The sequence below is a fragment of the Stigmatopora nigra genome, unplaced genomic scaffold, assembly GCF_051989575.1.
Source record: "Stigmatopora nigra isolate UIUO_SnigA unplaced genomic scaffold, RoL_Snig_1.1 HiC_scaffold_27, whole genome shotgun sequence".
Lineage (NCBI taxonomy): Eukaryota > Metazoa > Chordata > Actinopteri > Syngnathiformes > Syngnathidae > Stigmatopora > Stigmatopora nigra.
Window position 1 is genome coordinate 2,074,612 of NW_027551606.1, and position 19,805 is coordinate 2,094,416.

Below are 19,805 nucleotides of genomic sequence, written 5' to 3' on the forward strand. Positions count from 1 at the left end.
TGCTGGCTTCCGTTTCAGGCCTTGACAACCAATGGAAAAACTCCTGTAGCGCGAAAAGGCATGAAAAGGAGCGAGAGAAGAAAGAATTTGCCGTCTCGTGAGTCTCGCTGCCACCGGCAAAGGCTTCACATGCACACAACATAACGCTTTCTGGGTGTTCTGTTGGATCTCAACAGACCGAGCACGGGTTACCCGGCAGGAAAAGAAGACTAAACAAGTCTGGAGAAGGGTTCTTGACAGTCCACTTTTTTATCTCAATGTGGTGGCTTTAGAGCAGACTTGCTTTTTTGTCCAATTTTTTGGTCGCAATGTGGTTTTAACTGGTATTTATGCCACATATTCATACATAGACCAAAAATGTATAAGAATTATTCGCTGTTTCTCAGGGTGATGTTGTATTTTATTACAGTAATCCCTCAGATATCATGGACAATGTACCTATGCCAAGAAGACAAAGGACTTAGACCAGGGGTGGGCAAACTTTTCGTCCTGGGGGCCACATAGACTTTAAAAAATTGACATATGGGCCGGGTCAGCACAAGATACGATACATATAAAAAAGTGCATCCGTTAACAGTACATATGAAACATAAACTGAAAAAAAGGACTAAAGTATTAACATACTCATCCCTCATCATTAAACTAAAAAGTATAAAATACAAAGTCAAGTAAAAAGGAATGTATTAGGAAATATTAAAATGTCATTTAAAAAAGATAGAGGGGTTGTAAAACACAAAAACAAATTAAGAGTGGACAGAGCTATTGCCACTGACTTCCGTGTGACAGCGCCATCTTGGGAAAAAAAAACACTATTTGGACAACGTCGGCGGGCCGGATTAAAAAGCCTAATGGGCCGTATGTGGCCCACGGGCCGTAGCTTGCCTATGGCTGACTTAGAGTAAAACTGCCATTAACCTGATATTTTTTTAATGGTATTTATATTAAGCAGAAATGAACTATTTTGTACAGTCTATAAAGTATTTACATAAGTATATACATTATATTTAGATATGAATACATTAGTCTTTTGATAATGCTTATAGCTGTACTATTTAATAAATATAAACTTGTCGATAATTGCACTTGTATGTCTGTATAGGCGCAAAAACATGTATTCTGAGTGTAATAATGGGGGTGATCCTACATCGTGGTTTTCCGTCTGGTCTAAATTAACCGCACTTTTTGAGGGATTACTGTAAACAGTTTTAAGTCTGCCTGTTTTCTTCATGTATTTATCCTCTAAGATAAAAAAAGCAGCAGTGTTTCCATTGCAGTTTTTCGCCAAATAAAAGTAATAATTAAAAAAAATCTGCTCAATAGGTTTAGTACTGTGTAAATTGATTATTCTTAAATCCAATTTACTTCAAAAGACATCCACAAAATGCTAACACGTGCTAACGTCAATTTAGCCATTGTTTTCCCCTTTTTCCATTGAGGCATAAATCCCACACCTAGTTATCTTCCACTACGTTATCGGTTTCAACTATGCAGAGTCATAAAACGTTATATAAAACGGATCTGATAAAATTTGGATCTATCTTAATTTATTTTTGAAAACTCTGACAAGCTTTCATCATGTAATTACTGTGTAAAACCACTACTTTTCCTTTAAATATGTCTCATTAAATATCAAGAATACAGGAGAGCCTCGTAGATATTTGCTGTTTGTTAACATCTCTCATTCCCCCTGAAGTATTCGAGCCTTGCTGGAGGTACACACTCATACTTTGATGTTTTATTCCTGAAATAAGATAACTTTTATGTCTGTGGCTTAATTAATAAAAGAAAATTCCAGATGTTGGTGAAGGTGGAGGAGATATTTTGGCAGATGCTTGTCTGATTTACTTGTTATTTCATTGATCAAAGCCTCGAGCCTTCAGAGTCTAAATCTCTTCTCCTAAAGCCCACCCTTTGGGGTAGAAGACTAGTACCTCTCTGGTAACTTTTCCATTGTTGTCAAAGTCGTACAGGGTAAATGTCCATTCCTGTCGGTTGTTTTCCTCCATGGACACAGCGCATTCCAGCTCCTAAAACACCACATAGCGCATTATCAGTCTGGTCTTGTTTCCGCCAATGGCCATTCAATGGAAGTTCCATTCATTTTGGACAAACTCACTTCAAATTGGAGTTGTTTGTGCCCGCCCGAGGGGGATTGGACGTTACGATCGTGCATGATCTTGTCATCTAAACAGCAGCTGTTTGTCTTCTCTGGAGGCAGAGCCACTACAAAAAGATGAAAAGAATAAAGTATAAAAAATGGTGGGTGCGGTCATAACCTGAGGATAAACTTTTGCTTGTAAAAAGGGGTTCCATACTCGCAAAATAGCTGTAATTGCACAAAAATGACACAATGAATGGCTTAATAAGACTGTCATTAGTTATGGAACCTGGGGCAAAATGATTATAGGCTTCAGTGAGTAACCTTGCTATGAAATGCTACTACAAGTAGAACAAAATTGTTATCATGATAATTATCACATTTTTTTGTATAAAATTTGAAACTTTAAACTTCTGGGAATAGGTAGAAAAATGATCGTTATTTAATTATGATAGTAACTATGTCACCTTACTTTGAAAGGAAAGAAAATATAAAATGTGTTTTTTTTTGTCAAAAAATAGGGAAATAATTATTTTGACATGCTGACCTTCTTTGTTATATAGATATATAAATTACTTTACTCGTTATTCAATTATGATAGTAACTATGTTACCTTACTTTAAAAGAAAAGAAAATATAAAATGTTTTTTTGTCCAAAGAAATGGCAAATAATTATTTTGACATGCTGACCTTTTGTATATAAGTATATAAATGACTTTACTCATTATTCAATTATGATAGTAAATATGTTACTTTACCTTAAAAGAAAAGAAAATATAAAATGTGTTTTTTTTGTCCAAAAAATAGGGTAATAATTATTTTGAGATGCTGACCTTTTGTGCAATAACTTTGGGGGCAATATCTTAGATTGTACAATATTTTAGAATGACCTTGCCCTTACTTTTTTGTGTTTTTATTGGGAAATACGCACTTTGTTGAGCAGCATCACTAATTTTAACATTATACGCAGTTATTATATGACAATAAAGGCTTTTGACTTTTTAATATGTTTGTTTACAAATTGAATCCCTGAAATGCCCATTTTCCCCCAATAAATCGGTCATTCCCCAGACATGTATATGTTAATCCTTTGGACATCGAATCCATATTTTCCCCAAGTAGCAACCGACTTTTGCCACATCTGCAAAACCACACCCCCTTTTCTCCCTCTCCCTTTTTAACAACTCCTCCCATCCCTACTTTGAAGTCGTCATTCTCCAACCTTCTGGAAGAAGATCAGTCCAGCAGCAACCCGTGGAATAAAAAAACAGAATCACTAATTAATTAAGCCGAGTCAAATCGGAAACACTGTTTGTTTGCTCGCCAGCCGGGGCCAACAGACAACGCCACAGACGGCCCACTTTCTTCCAGCGCCATCCGAAAGCGGATCAAAGCAGAGCCTTCTGATCATCCCCGTCGTGTCGAGGGGGGGCCGGAAATGAAAGGGAACATCCCGGGGAAGTTTTTTTCTTTTTTTCTTCTTCTAGAGATTGAAAGAGGCGGGGCTGACGCTGTTTGATCGTAAGCACGAGGGGCAAATCTGTTCGGTGGCAGGCCCAATATGGTGGCGAGATAGCTAATGAAACGCCGGGAGGAGAAACAGTAATGTGGGATCACTGAACCAAGCCCCCCCATCCCCCCCACCATCAGCACCACCACCACCACCTCCTCGCTTTAGAAGTGCATACGGTAGAAAAACTGCCGCGGGATTGGCTCCGAGGGGCACGGCGAGGGCAATCACGGAAACTTGGCAGGTTGGGAACGCTGCCATGCTACCTAGTGCTCATCCAGCTTGACTACTGTGTTATAACATATCTGCTGCCGACTGTCCCAATTCCAAAGCTAAATGCATGGGGATGAGTAGGATGACTTTGCCTTTGTGGGTAGGAAAAGTCATATTTTCTTCATCTGGTGATCAAGGGAGTTAATCCGTCTTTTTTGGAGGTTTTTCTTAGCGGCCAAGGGTAATTGCTAGCCAGCGTACATGTAAACAAAAAGTATTTATCGTCTTGGGTTACTTCTCGACTGGTTTTAAATTAGATGGTTTATTCCTTTTTTTAAAATTATATTCGAGACTGTTTCCAGGTGTTGGAACTTTTTAACCAACGACCTGCTGTTTTCGAGGCAGTTTTTTTGTTGGTTATTTAGGAGTGTTTAAATTGACTAGTTAAGGCCAATATAATGCTGTTATGTGATGATTTAAGGAACTAAAAGGAAAAAAGTAGATGGTTTATTGACCAGAAAAAGAATGTTTCTAGGTCTTTAATTAGCATAGATTTTTTACAAAATGATTTTTTTCTCATAAAAAAAAAACGTGGCAAAACAACTTTAGGTCAAAAACAACGTATTTTTGTGTTTTTTGATCCCTCAACAACTGTAAAAAAACACAAAACAAGACTAGTCTTTTTTTGGCCTAACTAAATAAAGTATCTACATGTATAAAACAAATAAATAACAAAATCTATTATACATTACAGTAGTTTACAAACCTGAACTTTGTGGAAATTAGGCAAAATTATTAGGTGTATTAATAGAGTTTAACAATCTGAACTCTGATAATTGAGTGAATAATTGTGAGTGTCAGTAGCTGTTACTCAAGTCGGACTTTGATTTGATACTAATTCAAATTTGGGTCACTTAGACATCAACCACTAGCTAGGATAACCCTTTTAATTAAAGAACTGGGGGTCCATCAACCCAATTTGGGGGCTTATGGGGATAAAACCTTAACAATAATGGGAATGGAAGAACAACTTCAAGAATTTTCAATATTCCTGAAACATTACCGCTTGAACCAAAAGCGTTGTATCAATGCAATTAATGATGTCTTACCTTCTAAGCGATAGTGCTCATCACCAATCCGTTGGGATTCATTGATAGAGTCCTGGAAGAGAGAAACAGGGGGAAAAACGTTAAAAACTAACTCTCTCCTTCTGGCACATAAAAACAAACAGTGCAAATCCACAGCCTGGCATTTCGACACCGAGTGGCATCCCAACATCCAACCGCTGGCTGTCAGACATTCCTACACAAACAGAGTTTTGCATCAGTACGGGAAGATAATTGTAGGGCCAGAAACGCGCAATGCTATACTGGCAGTCTTGCCAAAGCTACTGCGAACACCAGGGGTTCGTAAAACTTTTTAAGTCCAGTGACCAGGATCGTGGTATATTTTCTTAAAGGAACGCCCACAAAATCCCAACGCCACGTGTAAGTGTGGAGCAAAAATTTCACTAGGTGATCTCAAGAAATTCATTCATTTTTTTGAACCGCTTTATCATCACTAGGGGAGCCCTGAATCGGTAAATAGCCAATCACAGGGCATGAGAAGACGGACAACTATGACAATCACAGTCATACTTAGAGATAATTTAGAGTGTCCAATCAGCCTACCATGCTTGTCTTTGGAATGTGGGAGGAAAACGGAGTACCCGGAGAAAACCCACATGCAAACTCCACTCCGAATTTGAATACCGGATTTTTTTTTCTTTAAATCATTATTTTTAACTCGATAACTATATTATCTATTCATTTTATAATCTGACATTGGCTTTTTTCCTTCATCATCAACAACAAAAGTCTAATTGTCATCATACCATGAACTGCGTATGACGAAATTAGTAGTACTTCTCCATAAGGTGCGTTTTCTCGGCAAAAGATCCAAATAAGTAATGATTTCGAACTCGTAATTAGGCATTCTGTCTTTATGGATACATTTTTCAGGTCATTTCATTCCACAAAGCTTGACTTTTCAAGGAAACACCAAATGTACTACGTGACCCAAAAACTTTGTAATGGTAGTACATTTTCTCACCTACCATCTTTAGCTAAAAATCATTGTAAATCATTTTAAAAAGCACATTTTAAGAACACCAAAATTATCCGATGATTTGTTTTCCTTTCTATCTTCCCTACTTCATCACGTAACTAATTGGCTGTCCCCAGAGTAAGCGTTCACAGACTAAGATAAAGGCCACATTTATGTTTTCGGAAGATGAATAGACTAACGTAACAACATGAGAAACAGGAGAAACAAGAATGTTCTAATTGCTTGTTGTCTCTGGTGATGGATGGAAGCCATTTTATTAAGTATGCAATGGGTGACACCTGGAATTCTTCTGGTCAGCCTTGATAAAAGAAAATATCCTAGTCCTTTTGTTACTCTAAAACGTACACACCCACACACATACTCATTTCCACTTATGCACAATTACGTACTTAAACATTACGAGCAACTTTTTGGAACACTGTCGATTGATTTTTTTTTAAAAACAGCACAGTAGTAGTGCTGTAATACTGATACTGTAATATATAGCAGAAGTACCTGTAATACTACTTTAGCTCCTAAATCATGGGTATATTTAGCCAATCACAACAGCTTGATCACCAAAAAGAAAATTGAGACGACATAGCTTTTGCTAACATTGGAAACGTTGACACAAAAAACTGGCTTTTATTTTTAAACTCACCCAGAAGCCATTTCAAAATCTTTTCATCTCCTATTTTGCAAGAGAGTTGCTTTGTTTAGTGCGGTAATCGTTCTCCTTGTTTTAAATCTTTGATGTCTTAAAATTGGTTTTGTAAGACCGCTGAATCAAATGTCATTTTTTGGGCTTTTCTATTCATGTTGTATTTCAGACTAGCAGATTTTTTTCCATGAGTAAGCAGTATTCACATTTAAATATTTGAAAACACTTGTTAAAAGTACTCCTATTCAATCACATTATCAACTGACTCAGTCCAGTTCTTATTAACAGCAGCTGACAATATTGGATTCAACCATGGTACTATTAGGGACTGTAGTAAACCAACAAGAAACATGGGTATTTAAATACCGTATTTTCACGACTATAAGGCGCACATAAAAGTCTTAGATTTTCTCCACAATACACAGGGTGCCTTATAATCCAGTGCGCCTTATATATGGAAAAAAAGAAAAACAAAAAGGAAAAATCACCACTGTCGGATATTAAAAAAGCACAAACGCCTGAACTGAAACAATACTGTTAAATATGCAGATGCCATCTTAGTTTACAAAATCTTCCATCATATAGCTCCTCCCCCACTGCAAGATTTTATACAAAAAAATCCAAAACATCAACAATGGCTGGCTCTAGAGGTGACTGTAAAGTAGTGAGTACTTCATACCTGGAATTCAATAGCAATTACCGTATTTTCACGACTATAAGGCGCACTTAAAAGTCTTCAATTTTCTCCAAAATAGACAGTGCGCCTTATAATACAGTGCGCTTTATATATGGAAAAAATGTCATTCATTGAGGGTGCGCCTTGTAATGCAGTGCGCCTTATAGTCGTGAAAATACGGTACTGTATTTTTATGGCTAACCCACAACTGGCTGGCAGGTCAATCTTTAAAAAAAAATGGTCGAAACACTGTAGAACACAGACTGCAAAATACACACAAGAATTCCTCCAAAAATAAAGTAAAGCTGTCTTTAAACTCCCCTGATGGTAGACTACGGCACATGATCCAAAGTTTCTGTGGGCACTTGATGCAAGATTCTGGGCATAATCCAACAATGTCTCTGTACAAACAGTCGCATCCAGCAAAACCAATTTTCCAGACATGATGTTTAAACGTGCAGACAAAATGCTCAGCAGACATGGTTGTCAGAGCTATACCGAGTTGCTGCAGAATCCTACTCAAATTCCTTCGGCAAAGTGATTTATGGCTAAGTGTTGCATAGAATTTTGTGTGCCAGCCCTTTTACAACATGCTTCACTGGTCTGGGTTGTTTAGCTTGGCTTTCAGGTGTAAAGTATTTGGCAAATTTGACCAGTTATACACATAATGGAGTCAAGGATTCCATCACATTTAATGTTATTCACAATTAAAACTACAAGTAACTATCAATCATCTATTTATTTTGCTTTGTTTTTATGGTATATCTACAAAAATGTCTATTCTCAAGATATTAGTCCAAATGTAATGATCTTGAGGTACTTTTTCATGATGTTTTTTTAATATTTTGCCTGCCTAGAGAATGGAGGAACTAAAGAAATTCAAGTTCTTGGCGACAAGGAATTAGGCTTTGGCACCATGTAAACTTTGGCACTGGCAACATGGACTTACTGGCATATTTCCTCGTGTTTGAAAGCATAAGGCTACATTAAATTATACCTAATATGTACTTGTATGTGATTGTGGGAAAGTCCCACAGGGCCTCTTTGGTCTGCTTGCTTTCTGCCTCGGCGAGCCGCCACACAAGCTGACAATTTATGCAGCCGACGACAGCTTCCCCTGATCAAGCGCCAGAGTCCCAGGCAATGCAAGCCTCTGGATCTTTGGCGACGGCGGCTACTGGAGCGCCCTCAAAACCCAGGAAAAATTCTATTTGGGCTTCCACTGAGCGGATTCTTCCTGCTTGGCTCCTCAACCAGCAGGAGGAAACACCTTCAGGACTGTGGTGGTTATGTGATGTGGTGCCAAAATAATGTAGGTCAATGGGTACTAACTCATGTTGTGATTTACAGCTGATCAGGTTGCAATTTGTCTATTTGCCGACATTTTATACCGTATTTTCACGACTATAAGGCGCACCGCATTATAAGGCGCACCCCTCAATGAATGACATTTTTCCATATATAAGGCGCACTGTATTATAAGGCGCACTGTCCATTTTGGAGAAAATTTAAGACTTTTAAGTGCCCCTCATAGTCGTGAAAATACGGTAATTGCTATTGACTTCCAGGTATGGAGCACTCACGAGCCAGCCATTGTTGATGTTTTGGATTTTTTTGTATAAAATCTTGCAGTGGGGGAGGAGCTACATGATGGAAGATTTTGTAAACTATGATGGCATCTGCATATTTAACAGTATTGTTTCAGTTCAGGTGTTTTTGTTTTTTAAATATCCGACAGTGGTGTTTTTTCGATTTTGGTTTTCTGTTTTTTTCCATATATAAGGCGCACTGGATTATAAGGCGCACTGTCTATTTTGGAGAAAATTTAAGACATTTAAGTGCGCCTTATAGTCAAGGGTTTGGGTTAGAGCCAAAATTCCTTAATTCACAATGCGAAAACTGCTCTTTAGAATTAAAGTCCCACTATCACCTGAGAACTACTGTACTGAATTCGATAGCCCAAATATAGGGAAGCAGGCAGTGGACTGGTGCAATGAAATGCTCTCACAAAACCTTAATTACTTAAGGCAGGTCCAACCGGTTCTCAAGGGCTATTGTGGGTCTTGGTTGGTGATCCAATTCATCCAGCACAGAACGTTTAACCCAACGGTAAAACAACCATCAACTAAATGTAATCAATTAATTACCGAATTTTCATGACTATAAGGCGCACTGCATTATAAGGCGCACCCTCAATGAATGACATTTTTTCCATATATAAGGCACACTGTATTATAAGGTGCACTGTATTATAAGGTGCACTGTATTATAAGGCGCACTGTCTATTTTGGAGAAAATTTAAGACTTTTAAGTGCGCCTTATAGTCAAGGGTTTGGGTTAGAGCCAAAATTCCTTATTTCACAATGCGAAAACTGCTCTTTAGAATTAAAGTCCCACTATCACCTGAGAACTACTGTACTGAATTCGATAGCCCAAATATAGGGAAGCAGGCAGTGGACTGGTGCAATGAAATGCTCTCACAAAACCTTAATTACTTAAGGCAGGGTGTTTAGAAAACAACAAGGATTTAGAAATCAAATAACAAAATCAACCCCCAGGTGAAAGACATGGGGCAACAAGGAACTTGGCATGGAAATTTGGCATGGTACAAACAACGCAGACGATCCAACAAAGACTAACAAACACACGGGGTTTAAATAGACAGACAATGGCTGATTATCAATCACGAGCAATTGGTCAAATGAGGAAGGCAAGCCCAGAGGGAAACAAGGGTCAACAAACCGTTAAAAACATATTTTTTTTGGACAATTCCAATACTTATGGGTCAGTGTGAGTCTTGATGATTTATCTGTGAATACTCTGACAATATTCTCATGATTTAATTAGTGTATAAAGACTGTGTCTAAGCTGTATTGTTACTGTACAGCAAACTTTTAGGGAGGAAATGGGTCTTCCCTTTCACCATCAATGGCAAGTGGCCACACTTTGAAAAGGCCAAGACCCCAATACAGCAGCCATTCTCCCAATTCCCAGCATGAAAATAAAAACAAACCACCGTCATTAAACATTTTCCTTTCCCACCCTGGAGTGCTCCCTGAGATGAGGCCAAGATAGAGGGTTTTGATATGAGCCAGCACAGCCTGACTTGGGTCTTCAAAGCGGATCCGTTTTCCACACATGAAATAACGATCTCGGATAAATACGTTGCAAAGCAAACCTGACGCAAGCTGTGCGCACAGGGAGGGGGAGACTGATCGTTATTGCAAATAAATGTCTCCGTGTTGCTTCGCCGTCCCAAAGATAAATCTGTTATTTACGCTTTTTATTACTGTCTGTTAAACCTGTTTAAGAAGACAGCGAAAATGTAGTTAGATGTTAGTTCATACAAAACAGACAGCCATGGATCAAGTTTTTATTTATTTTTTATAAACGGTTTTGAGGCTATTTTCACTGCTGTCTGTCAATTATTGTTGGGTGAAAAAAGGACGCCATACAGTATGAATGCTGCCTAAGGACCGCCCATTCCCAAAGGGTCTCAACTCTTTCAATTAACATCTTCATTATAATACTTACAGGCAAATTGATTTGTCTAAAATAAGTCAATTAGACCCCCTTTATTTGGCTGCATTCTCTGAAAGTTCTCATATTTTCATTATGGTATGCCATGAACTATTCTAATAATGTCAACAACAAAAACAAAGTGCAACTACATGCACATTTATGGTATTTTTTATATTAAGCAAGGCTTATTCACTGCAACTCATTAAGTTGTAATATTACGCTCCTTTGTGAATAGACTCATTGTGCTTCCATTTTACTGTTTTGTCAGCATTTAATAATTACCACCATGTCTGTCCTTTTACCAATGAACCATTAGAGAATGTGCAAACTATGATAATTTCTTACTAAAATTGAACTGAAGCGTATTTAATTAGTCTTGTTTAAATAAACAAGCAAAACCGGAACCTCAGTTACAGTGTGCACAAGGATAATGTACAAATAATGGTGGTATCTACTATTCTTTTAATGGGAAAATGACATGTATTTCCAACAACACTCCAAAAATTGACCAATCTACAAGGTTGGAGCAGGGTTCTGGTCCAACCGGTTCTCAAGGGCTATTGTGGGTCTTGGTTGGTGATCCAATTCATCCAGCACAGAACGTTTAACCCAACGGTAAAACAACCATCAACTAAATGTAATCAATTAATTACCGAATTTTCATGACTATAAGGCGCACTGCATTATAAGGCGCACCCTCAATGAATGACATTTTTTCCATATATAAGGCACACTGTATTATAAGGTGCACTGTATTATAAGGCGCACTGTATTATAAGGCGCACTGTATTATAAGGCGCACTGTATTATAAGGCGCACTGTATTATAAGGCGCACTGTCTATTTTGGAGAAAATTTAAGACTTTTAAGTGCGCCTTATAGTCGTGAAAATACGGTAATTGCTATTGACTTCCAGGTATGAAGCACTCACTACACAGTCACCTCTAGAGCCAGCCATTGTTGATGTTTTAGATGTTTTTGTATAAAATCTTGCAGTGGGGGAGGAGCTATATGATGGAAGATTTTGTAAACTAAGATGGCATCTGCATATTTAACAGTATTGTTTCAGTTCAGGCGTTTGTGTATTTTTTTTTTTTAATATCCGGCAGTGGTGGTTTTTCGTTTTTGGCTTTCATTTTTTTTCCATATATAAGGCGCACTGGGTTATAAGGCGCACTGGGTTATAAGGTGCGCTGTCTATTTTGGAGAAAATTTAATATTTTTAAGTGCGCCTTATAGTCGTGAAAATACGGTACATCGATTATAGATCGTCCTGTTGGGTTGGAATGAAATAGAGTTTGGAAACACCTGGGTTAGACACTTGAGATTGGCAAGACCGTTCCATAGGCTAAATGAATAAATCAGACAGGAACGTCTTGCTTTCAAGGCTATAACTCTGCACTTTTCTCCAAAAATACTGTCTCTTTTTCAAAAGACACCGGGAGCAACAAATGAATGATGAAAGAGCCACATGTGGCCCGGGAGCACCGTGTTTCCGACCCCTGCTGTGAGCCCACCAAAGAAGAGTGCCGATAGCCATTTGCCCATCTGAGACAGACACCTTCTCTCAGACAGACTTTGCAGCCAAACGCTTGACTTCCTTTCCGTCATGGCACACCCGTCTTGCTTCCTGCACCTCGGGAAACAAATTATAGCCACAGAGCCCGCGTCCACTGTCAGGCGGGTAGTTCTGAGGAAGCTTTACTGTGATTACAGCATGCACAGTAAGCAATACCAGAGGTTGTGCATGCCTCAAGTGTTACCAACACTATACAGGTCATTTGACAGGTTTCTCTACAAAGAACTTCAACAGAGGCGGCGTTTCTAGTCAAGCTTGGCATTCATCATGTTTGAGCATGTTTACATTGTGGATGCATTCACCCCAAAAGTTGTTAGCATTCTCCTTAAGGATCTTTATCATTTTAGAAGTCCACGGTCTAGCGCAGTGGTGTCAAACATACGGCCAGACGGGCCGGATCCGGCCCGTCTGGCGGTTTGGTGCGGCCCGGGGAAGAAAGCTGCATTGTATAAAAAAAATGAATTTTCTTTAAAAATTTTAGTTCTTGTATTATCCGCTAGGGGCGCAGTGTTTTAGTACGTGCAGACAACATGATAGCAGTGATCAGTTTTATGTACAACACACTTAAATATATGTTTCACTGTGCAAAAGTGTTGTTAAAATTGCACATACTTTATTTATGTTCTTATGTTATTCTCTTGTTCATAATATATTGTTCATAATGTAAAAGGAAAATTCTGTTAATAAACATTTTGATAATTACTCATTCTTTGCACTAATTATTAGTATTAGTGACTAATACAAAGGAAATAAGTGGGCTTATTGTTAGTTCTATGTAATTTTGCAATGAGTTTATTACTGGTCCGGACCGCTTGATCTCAAATTAAGCTGTATTCGGCCCGCAGACCAAAGGAAGTTTGACACCCCTGGCTAACAGAAGACAAGTAAATCAGCTAACGTCATCCAACTCAAGAGATGCAACGTAGCAGTGAAATAGTTGGCATGTCATTGGAAAGCTGAGATTCTTCTACTTTTGATCACTAAAATTGAGCACTGCCTGATTACATAATCAATGCAATTTTCCATCTGAGCATGGATGTAGCTTGATCCAAAGCAAAGTACTCTTGTGAAACCTCTAAATTATCACCTGATGTCCTGTTTGATAACCATCCAACTCCTGGAATTAAAAACTGAAATGTTGTTAAAACGCAACGATTCACTTGAAGCTCACAAAACCTGAGATCTCCAAGTGGATTATTACCACATCTTTATAGCCCTCATTTCAACGCCTTGCAAACATGCTGATCTGGAGTAATCCCCACCCACTCTCCTCACCCCCATATTAGCGTTTCATGTGTGAAGCAGGCCAACAATTTAATGACCCATTTAGTCAACTTTTACACCTGCAAAGACTGACTTTTATTGTGTTTCTTTTGCAAGCAAGTCATCCCGTTAAGGGGTGGTGGGCTCCACCTGTTAGTTTAATGTAGATGCCTTTAATGACGCTTGAAAAACATACAAGCACTGCAATTACCATTTATGGCAGCAGCATATTTTGATAAACCACAACACAGCCATTTCCCACACAAGCAAGAAAATATTTTCTGCGGAGGCAGTAATTCGACTGATTCACTCAACAGTACTAAACTTTTAAACATAAACACATTGGTTAGCTAGGTTCCAGCACCCCTTTGCCATACTTAGGAGCACAAATGCTTACGAAAATGAACTGCCAATAGTGAAAAATTACGAAAATTACGGTAATCAGAACATTCACAGGGATGCTTTCTTAAGAAAATGACAAAACTAAAAATACGGGTCAAATGACACATTTATTTCGCCCAAGCTTGTTAGCATGCGCTTGGATTTCTTCGAAAGGAAATGAATAGTCTCCGGAACCGTCCTCCTTTTAAGCGCCGCACTTCCTTGTGTCACATTCACTAATGGAAAGCAGCACGAATTCTAAAAGCCCAGACGACTTGGTGGCAGTCACCCTTATTTCCCTCGATGTTTAAGTTTCGCTGAGCGCGATTAGACGAGTCTGGAGGGCCCTCACAATTAGCCATTCGACTGACGCCAGAGTTGAGTGCCACAACAAGGAAGTCTTAACGCAAGGGCACCGAGGAAGTGACACGTACTTCAACGTTACACAGATAAAAGAAAACACTTGGCTGACTTGTCAGTGTCAAAGGAAGAGGATTTTCTCTTTAAAATACTTACTGTTTTACCACCGCCTATCAGATCTTTTGTAAAATCAGCCCGATTTAAGTCCTTGATTGTGCCATGTTTAACTACCGTGTTTTCACGACTATAAGGCGCACCGCATTATAAGGCGCACCCTCAATGAATGACATTTTTCCATATTTAAGGAGCACTGTATTATAAGGCGCAGTCTATTTTGGAGAAAATTTAAGACTTTTAAGTGCGCCTTATAGTCGCGAAAAGACGGTAATTGCTATTGACATCCAGATATGGAGCACTCACTACACAGTCACCTCAGAGCCAGCCATTGTTGATGTTTTGGATTTTTTTGTATGAAATCTTGCAGTGGGGGAGGAGCTATATGGTGGAAGATGTTGTAAACTAAGATGGCATCTGCATATTTAACAGTATTGTTTCAGTTCAAGGCGTTTGTTTTTTTTAACATCCGACAGTGGTGGTTTTTCGTTTTTGGTTTTCTGTTTTTTTTTTCATATATAAGGCGCACTGGATTATACGGCGCACTGTCTATTTTGGAGAAAATTTAAAACTTTTAAGTGCGGCTTGTAGTCGTGAAAATACGGTACCTGTAGACATAATGGACAGGCCAAAAAATGAATTGATCATCTCGTTATCTACGTTATTAGATAGATGAGAATCAAGTAAGTGGATAAAAATCTGACATGTGCCAAGGCTAAAGTGGCATTTTGCTAGGTATTTACAGGCAAAATCGTAACTTAGTTTTGCTTTTTGTGAATCTAATTCTTTTCTAATTGTCAAAATGTTCCTTTAAACGCTGACTGTACACAACGTCTTTGGTTATACACACTTCCGGGCCACAAAAATGAAACAATCAAACATCGAGTACGGCAGTAACTGAACACCGTGTTCCTCCATTTCAAGGCAACCCCATCAATTGCATCCAATGACTAAACAATCTTAAAACCCTACAGATTGGACTCATCCAACACTGAAGAAATTCAGTTCTTCTGTATAAAAACAAAAACAAATCAAGTTCCTTCAAAGCAGCAAGTGATATGATGCGATTAAATTTGCTAAATGATTTACCGTGATTTACTAGCAGTTCGTCTTATCTTAACTCACATTTCCTACACCTTGTAAACCTCTCAAGTGTTCATGTTTGACAAATGAGTGCCAAGTTGGCAAAAGTCTTGTTTTTCCCAACAGTGTCCACAGTGGTGTTGCAAGACTTCCTGCCAGCCGCCACCTCTATAAACATCCCTCGCATCTGACCTTTTAACGGCACACCTAAAATCTCTAATTACAAAGAGAGCCCGAGCTTGGCGAGTAAACGCAGGCGTCAGAAATAGACTGGAAGTACTGTATGCAACGCGCCCATTTGCAAACGGCTCGTTTCTATTCATAGCTAGCCTGGAATTAATGGCTTGTCTATATAATGAACTTGAAGAACTGACTGCGAATGCAACATGTCATTAAACCTCACACACATTTTTCTTCGGGTAACAAATTTGTAGAATTACGCACTTCAATGTGATTAAAAATATATAAATAACAAGCGTTGTCACAAGTTTGAACAGATGAAATTGATCTTAAGAATAAGTCCAATGGATCCATTGCCTGTATATTTGGGCCAGAAAGCAACAAGAACGCACCTCACTAATTCTGCCTAACGACACGTGATGTAGCCAATAAAAAGAAAAAATCTGCAATTTCATTGGCTGTGAATTCCAAGGTCAAAGGCTATTTCTATTTTGAGCTAATTTATAATAATTCAAAGATACAATGAGCTTTTTGTCATTTTTTGTTGATTGTAGTTTAAAAAGAGAAAAATCTTTACTATTTTTCCCCTTTCTATTTCAAAAGAATTGCGAAATACAAATGATGAAATAAAGCATATTAACAATGTTTTTCTATTTTGTTATTAAAAACCAAAATGGTAAAAAAAGAGAATAATTCCCGTTTCATTTTCCTTTCCACTTCTTTAAACTTTTATAGTTCAAACAACTTCAAGTACACAAATTAAATACACAGATAGAAAATAAATAAGAAAACGACTGCTCAAAAGGGCTCAAAAATGAGGATATGGACAACTAACACCTTCAACAAACAATAAAACCCATCTATCTACCCAATATTGAAATCAACTCTTAGTGTAGAACATAAAGTTGCCCATTCCTTCTCATTAACTTCAATATGTGGTACATAAGTAAAACACTAAGCCAGCTATGGCAACTCGTTATTGCTGCTATAGACGACTTTTGAAGAAGAGAATGAATTGAAAGATCTTCTTGTGTGTCCACATGGTGAAGGTCCTCCCTTGGGCACCCGCGGAGAATAAACACAGTGACAAAGGACAGTTTGTTTGTCTTTTCTCTCTTCCAGAAAAGATTCCCTTATAGCACACAGTTGAGAGACGTAGAGGCACAGGAAAAGCCAAAGAGCCCCTTTTGGAAACACCATCACAATGCTCTCAAGGCTCTGTTTACCTATGCCTGCTTCCTGGATTCGCTCTGCTTCAGGTGGCCTTTTGGCTTTGGTCACCACCGGCACTCTCTCACACGAGGAGGATAAATACTCCAGCTGAGTTTACGGAACCTGCAGAGTGCACGCATGGAGGCACCCCATATCCCGATAAAAGAGCCAGGATTTATCAACTGTGATCCTTTGTTCTGACTTTCTCTCAGGGTGTGTTCAGTGGGGGGTGCACACTATCTTTGTTGTGTTGGGAAAGAAGGTGTGTGGCTTGAAAGGTTTGCAAAAAAAAGTGTATCTGGCATAATGGGAATGTCAAATGATTAACGTATTTACTCGCATATAAGCCTCATTTGTCAGACAAAAAAATGACTGAAAAGTGGGCACGGCTTATATGCGCATAAGAAAAGGAAATGCACGAAACTGCAAGGTGAAAAAGACGAAAAACCATAACACCATGACACCTAGCACCTACCACCATAACACCATAACACCATGACACCCTAACACCCGAACACCATGACGCCATAACACCATGACACCATGACACCATGACAAAACAATGCGGCCGATACGATCATTTATTTCAAAAAAGAGAAAAGATAAACAGATAAAACGCTGGACAAAATTAATTTTTACGTCCATGAATGAAAGTCAAGAAAAAAACTAGAAAAAAATTCAACAATTTTAAGGGTGAGGCTTATATGCGTGTAAATATGGTGAGGTAAGTATAAGTACATATGCTTAAAACTTTCCAGTCATTACTTTTAAGGCTATTTTATGTATTTGTGTGGAAGACAAGGGATGTGACAAGCTTCACAGACTTTTATTAAATTACCATTCATGGGTCGAGAATAGATTTATAAAATGATTGCCAACAAAAGGCTGGGTGATTTTAAGATAGAAATCGGTAGGGAAAAAATTGGTGACCACATTTAATCATAAGCATGTGGAGATGAAAACAGGGCTAGATTGACAGATTGAGTCCTTTAAAAACAGTTTCTTGTTGATTGGTTTTTAGGCAGTCATTACATTCCGTAAACAGTGAAGCTAAACAGCCTAAAATACAAAATAATCATAATTTTTAGGCCACCTATTATGTTAATGTTAAGAAACAAAAGGTAAATGGTCTTTTTTGAATCTCCCAAAACAATAAACAAGATTGTTTTCTTCTTTCTTCTAATGTTTAAACTAAAGAATTGTCAATGTGAAAGAACAAGATTGTTTTCGCCCAACCTTATTAACTGTCACCATAATTATCCATCTAATTATATCTTGATGTCATGATTCAAAATGATTACCTTTCATTTTGTGGCTACATCATTATCCATTGTTTGAAGCAACAACAGCAATTTATCTTTGTGATCTTTCAACGTATTTAGGTCAAATTACAGAACTGTAGTATAACAAAAATGGCTTTTATTCTAATGACAATTTTTAAACTGCAATACATGTAAAAAAGAATTTAAAACTATTTTTTTAATGAACATCATTTCAGCGCTGCAGGGAAATTTCAATAATCCTTCCATTGTTCAACAGTTAGCATAAGAAAAATCTAGCTCTCTCTGGAGTTTAATTCAGTTGATTTAAGCAACCCACAGGAACATTTTTATCAATATTCGACATTTTTTTTTACAACACAAACATAACAAACGCCAATAGGCACCCCAACAACGAATATTTTCCGATCTTGTCCTATTAGGAAGACACTTAACAGCGCAGAAAATGAAATTATTCCGCGTTTACATTACGGGCCAGAGCATAATCCACAAGGGCTGGGAAAATGGGTTGGGGGAGTGAATGCGATAAACAAACATTATTCAGGGTTTAAACACTTAAACACCCACTTGAGCGCAGCCTTTTAAGTGGGTGATTAAAACGCGCACCAACGAGCGTGCACACGCGAGGCTGAGAGGATCTCGGCGGCAGCGGCGCCACCACGGGGATGCCACTCAACCCCGTTTTGTACCCCGGAACCCTCTTCTCGAACTAATGCACCCATAACTGGTCATGAGGTCTGGTGTGTATAACCGTGAAGATGATAAAAATGCGGTCCTCAAGCAAAATTTGTGTGTGTTTGGGAAGGACAAAGCACAATACTAGCCGCTAATCCCCAGAGATTCCACACACATTCCAAGAAGACTTTGATCTGTGGTGTGCATCCGGATATCCGACTCCAGACCGAACAAACAGAACACACTCAGTACACACGCAAGGCATTATTATTAACATATGGCGTATGCTTAAAGAAATGACAATAACTGAACTTGTAAAAATGTTGAAAAAAAACAAACTTCATTTTATTTTTACATTTCCTGAGCAAGGCTACGGTGGCCAAGTGGTTAGTATGTGTGCCCAGTACTTCTGAGATTAAGGTTCTTTCCTTCCTGTGTGCAGTTTGGATGTTCTCGCTGTAAGTTGGTTTTCCTCAAAGTGTTCTGGTTTCACACCACATTCCAAAACCATTTTTTCTAGGTGATCGGACTGCAAATTTTATATGGCCGAATATGCAAATTTAACTTATCTTTAGCCTGCGAGATGATTTCAAATATGTATTCAAACGGGCTGACCAACATAGACGTTTTGAACTACCGTATTTTCACGACTATAAGGTGCACTTAAAAGTCTTAAATTTTCTCCAAGATAGACAGTGCGCCTTATAATCCAGTGTGCCTTATATATGGAAAAAACAGAAAACCAAAAACGAAAAACCACCATTGTCGGACATTTAAAAAAACACAAACGCCTGAACTGAAACAATACTGTTAAATATGCAGATGCCATCTTAATTTACAACATCTTCCACCACATAGCTCCTCCCCCACTGCAAGATTTCATACAAAAAATCCAAAACATAAACAATGGCTGG

General features: G+C 38.3%; 1 protein-coding gene across 1 annotated transcript in view; it reads right to left on the reverse strand.

The window, feature by feature from the left end:
- Positions 1 to 19,805, reverse strand: part of nkd1 (NKD inhibitor of WNT signaling pathway 1) — a 33,509-nt gene that overhangs the window by 5,555 nt on the left and 8,149 nt on the right. The window contains exons 4-6 of the mRNA XM_077711721.1: positions 4,931 to 4,982; positions 2,117 to 2,223; positions 1,932 to 2,027 (exon numbers count right to left, since the gene is read on the reverse strand). Coding sequence (XP_077567847.1) covers positions 1,932 to 2,027; positions 2,117 to 2,223; positions 4,931 to 4,982 — 255 coding nt within the window. The remainder of the gene's footprint in view (positions 1 to 1,931; positions 2,028 to 2,116; positions 2,224 to 4,930; positions 4,983 to 19,805) is intronic.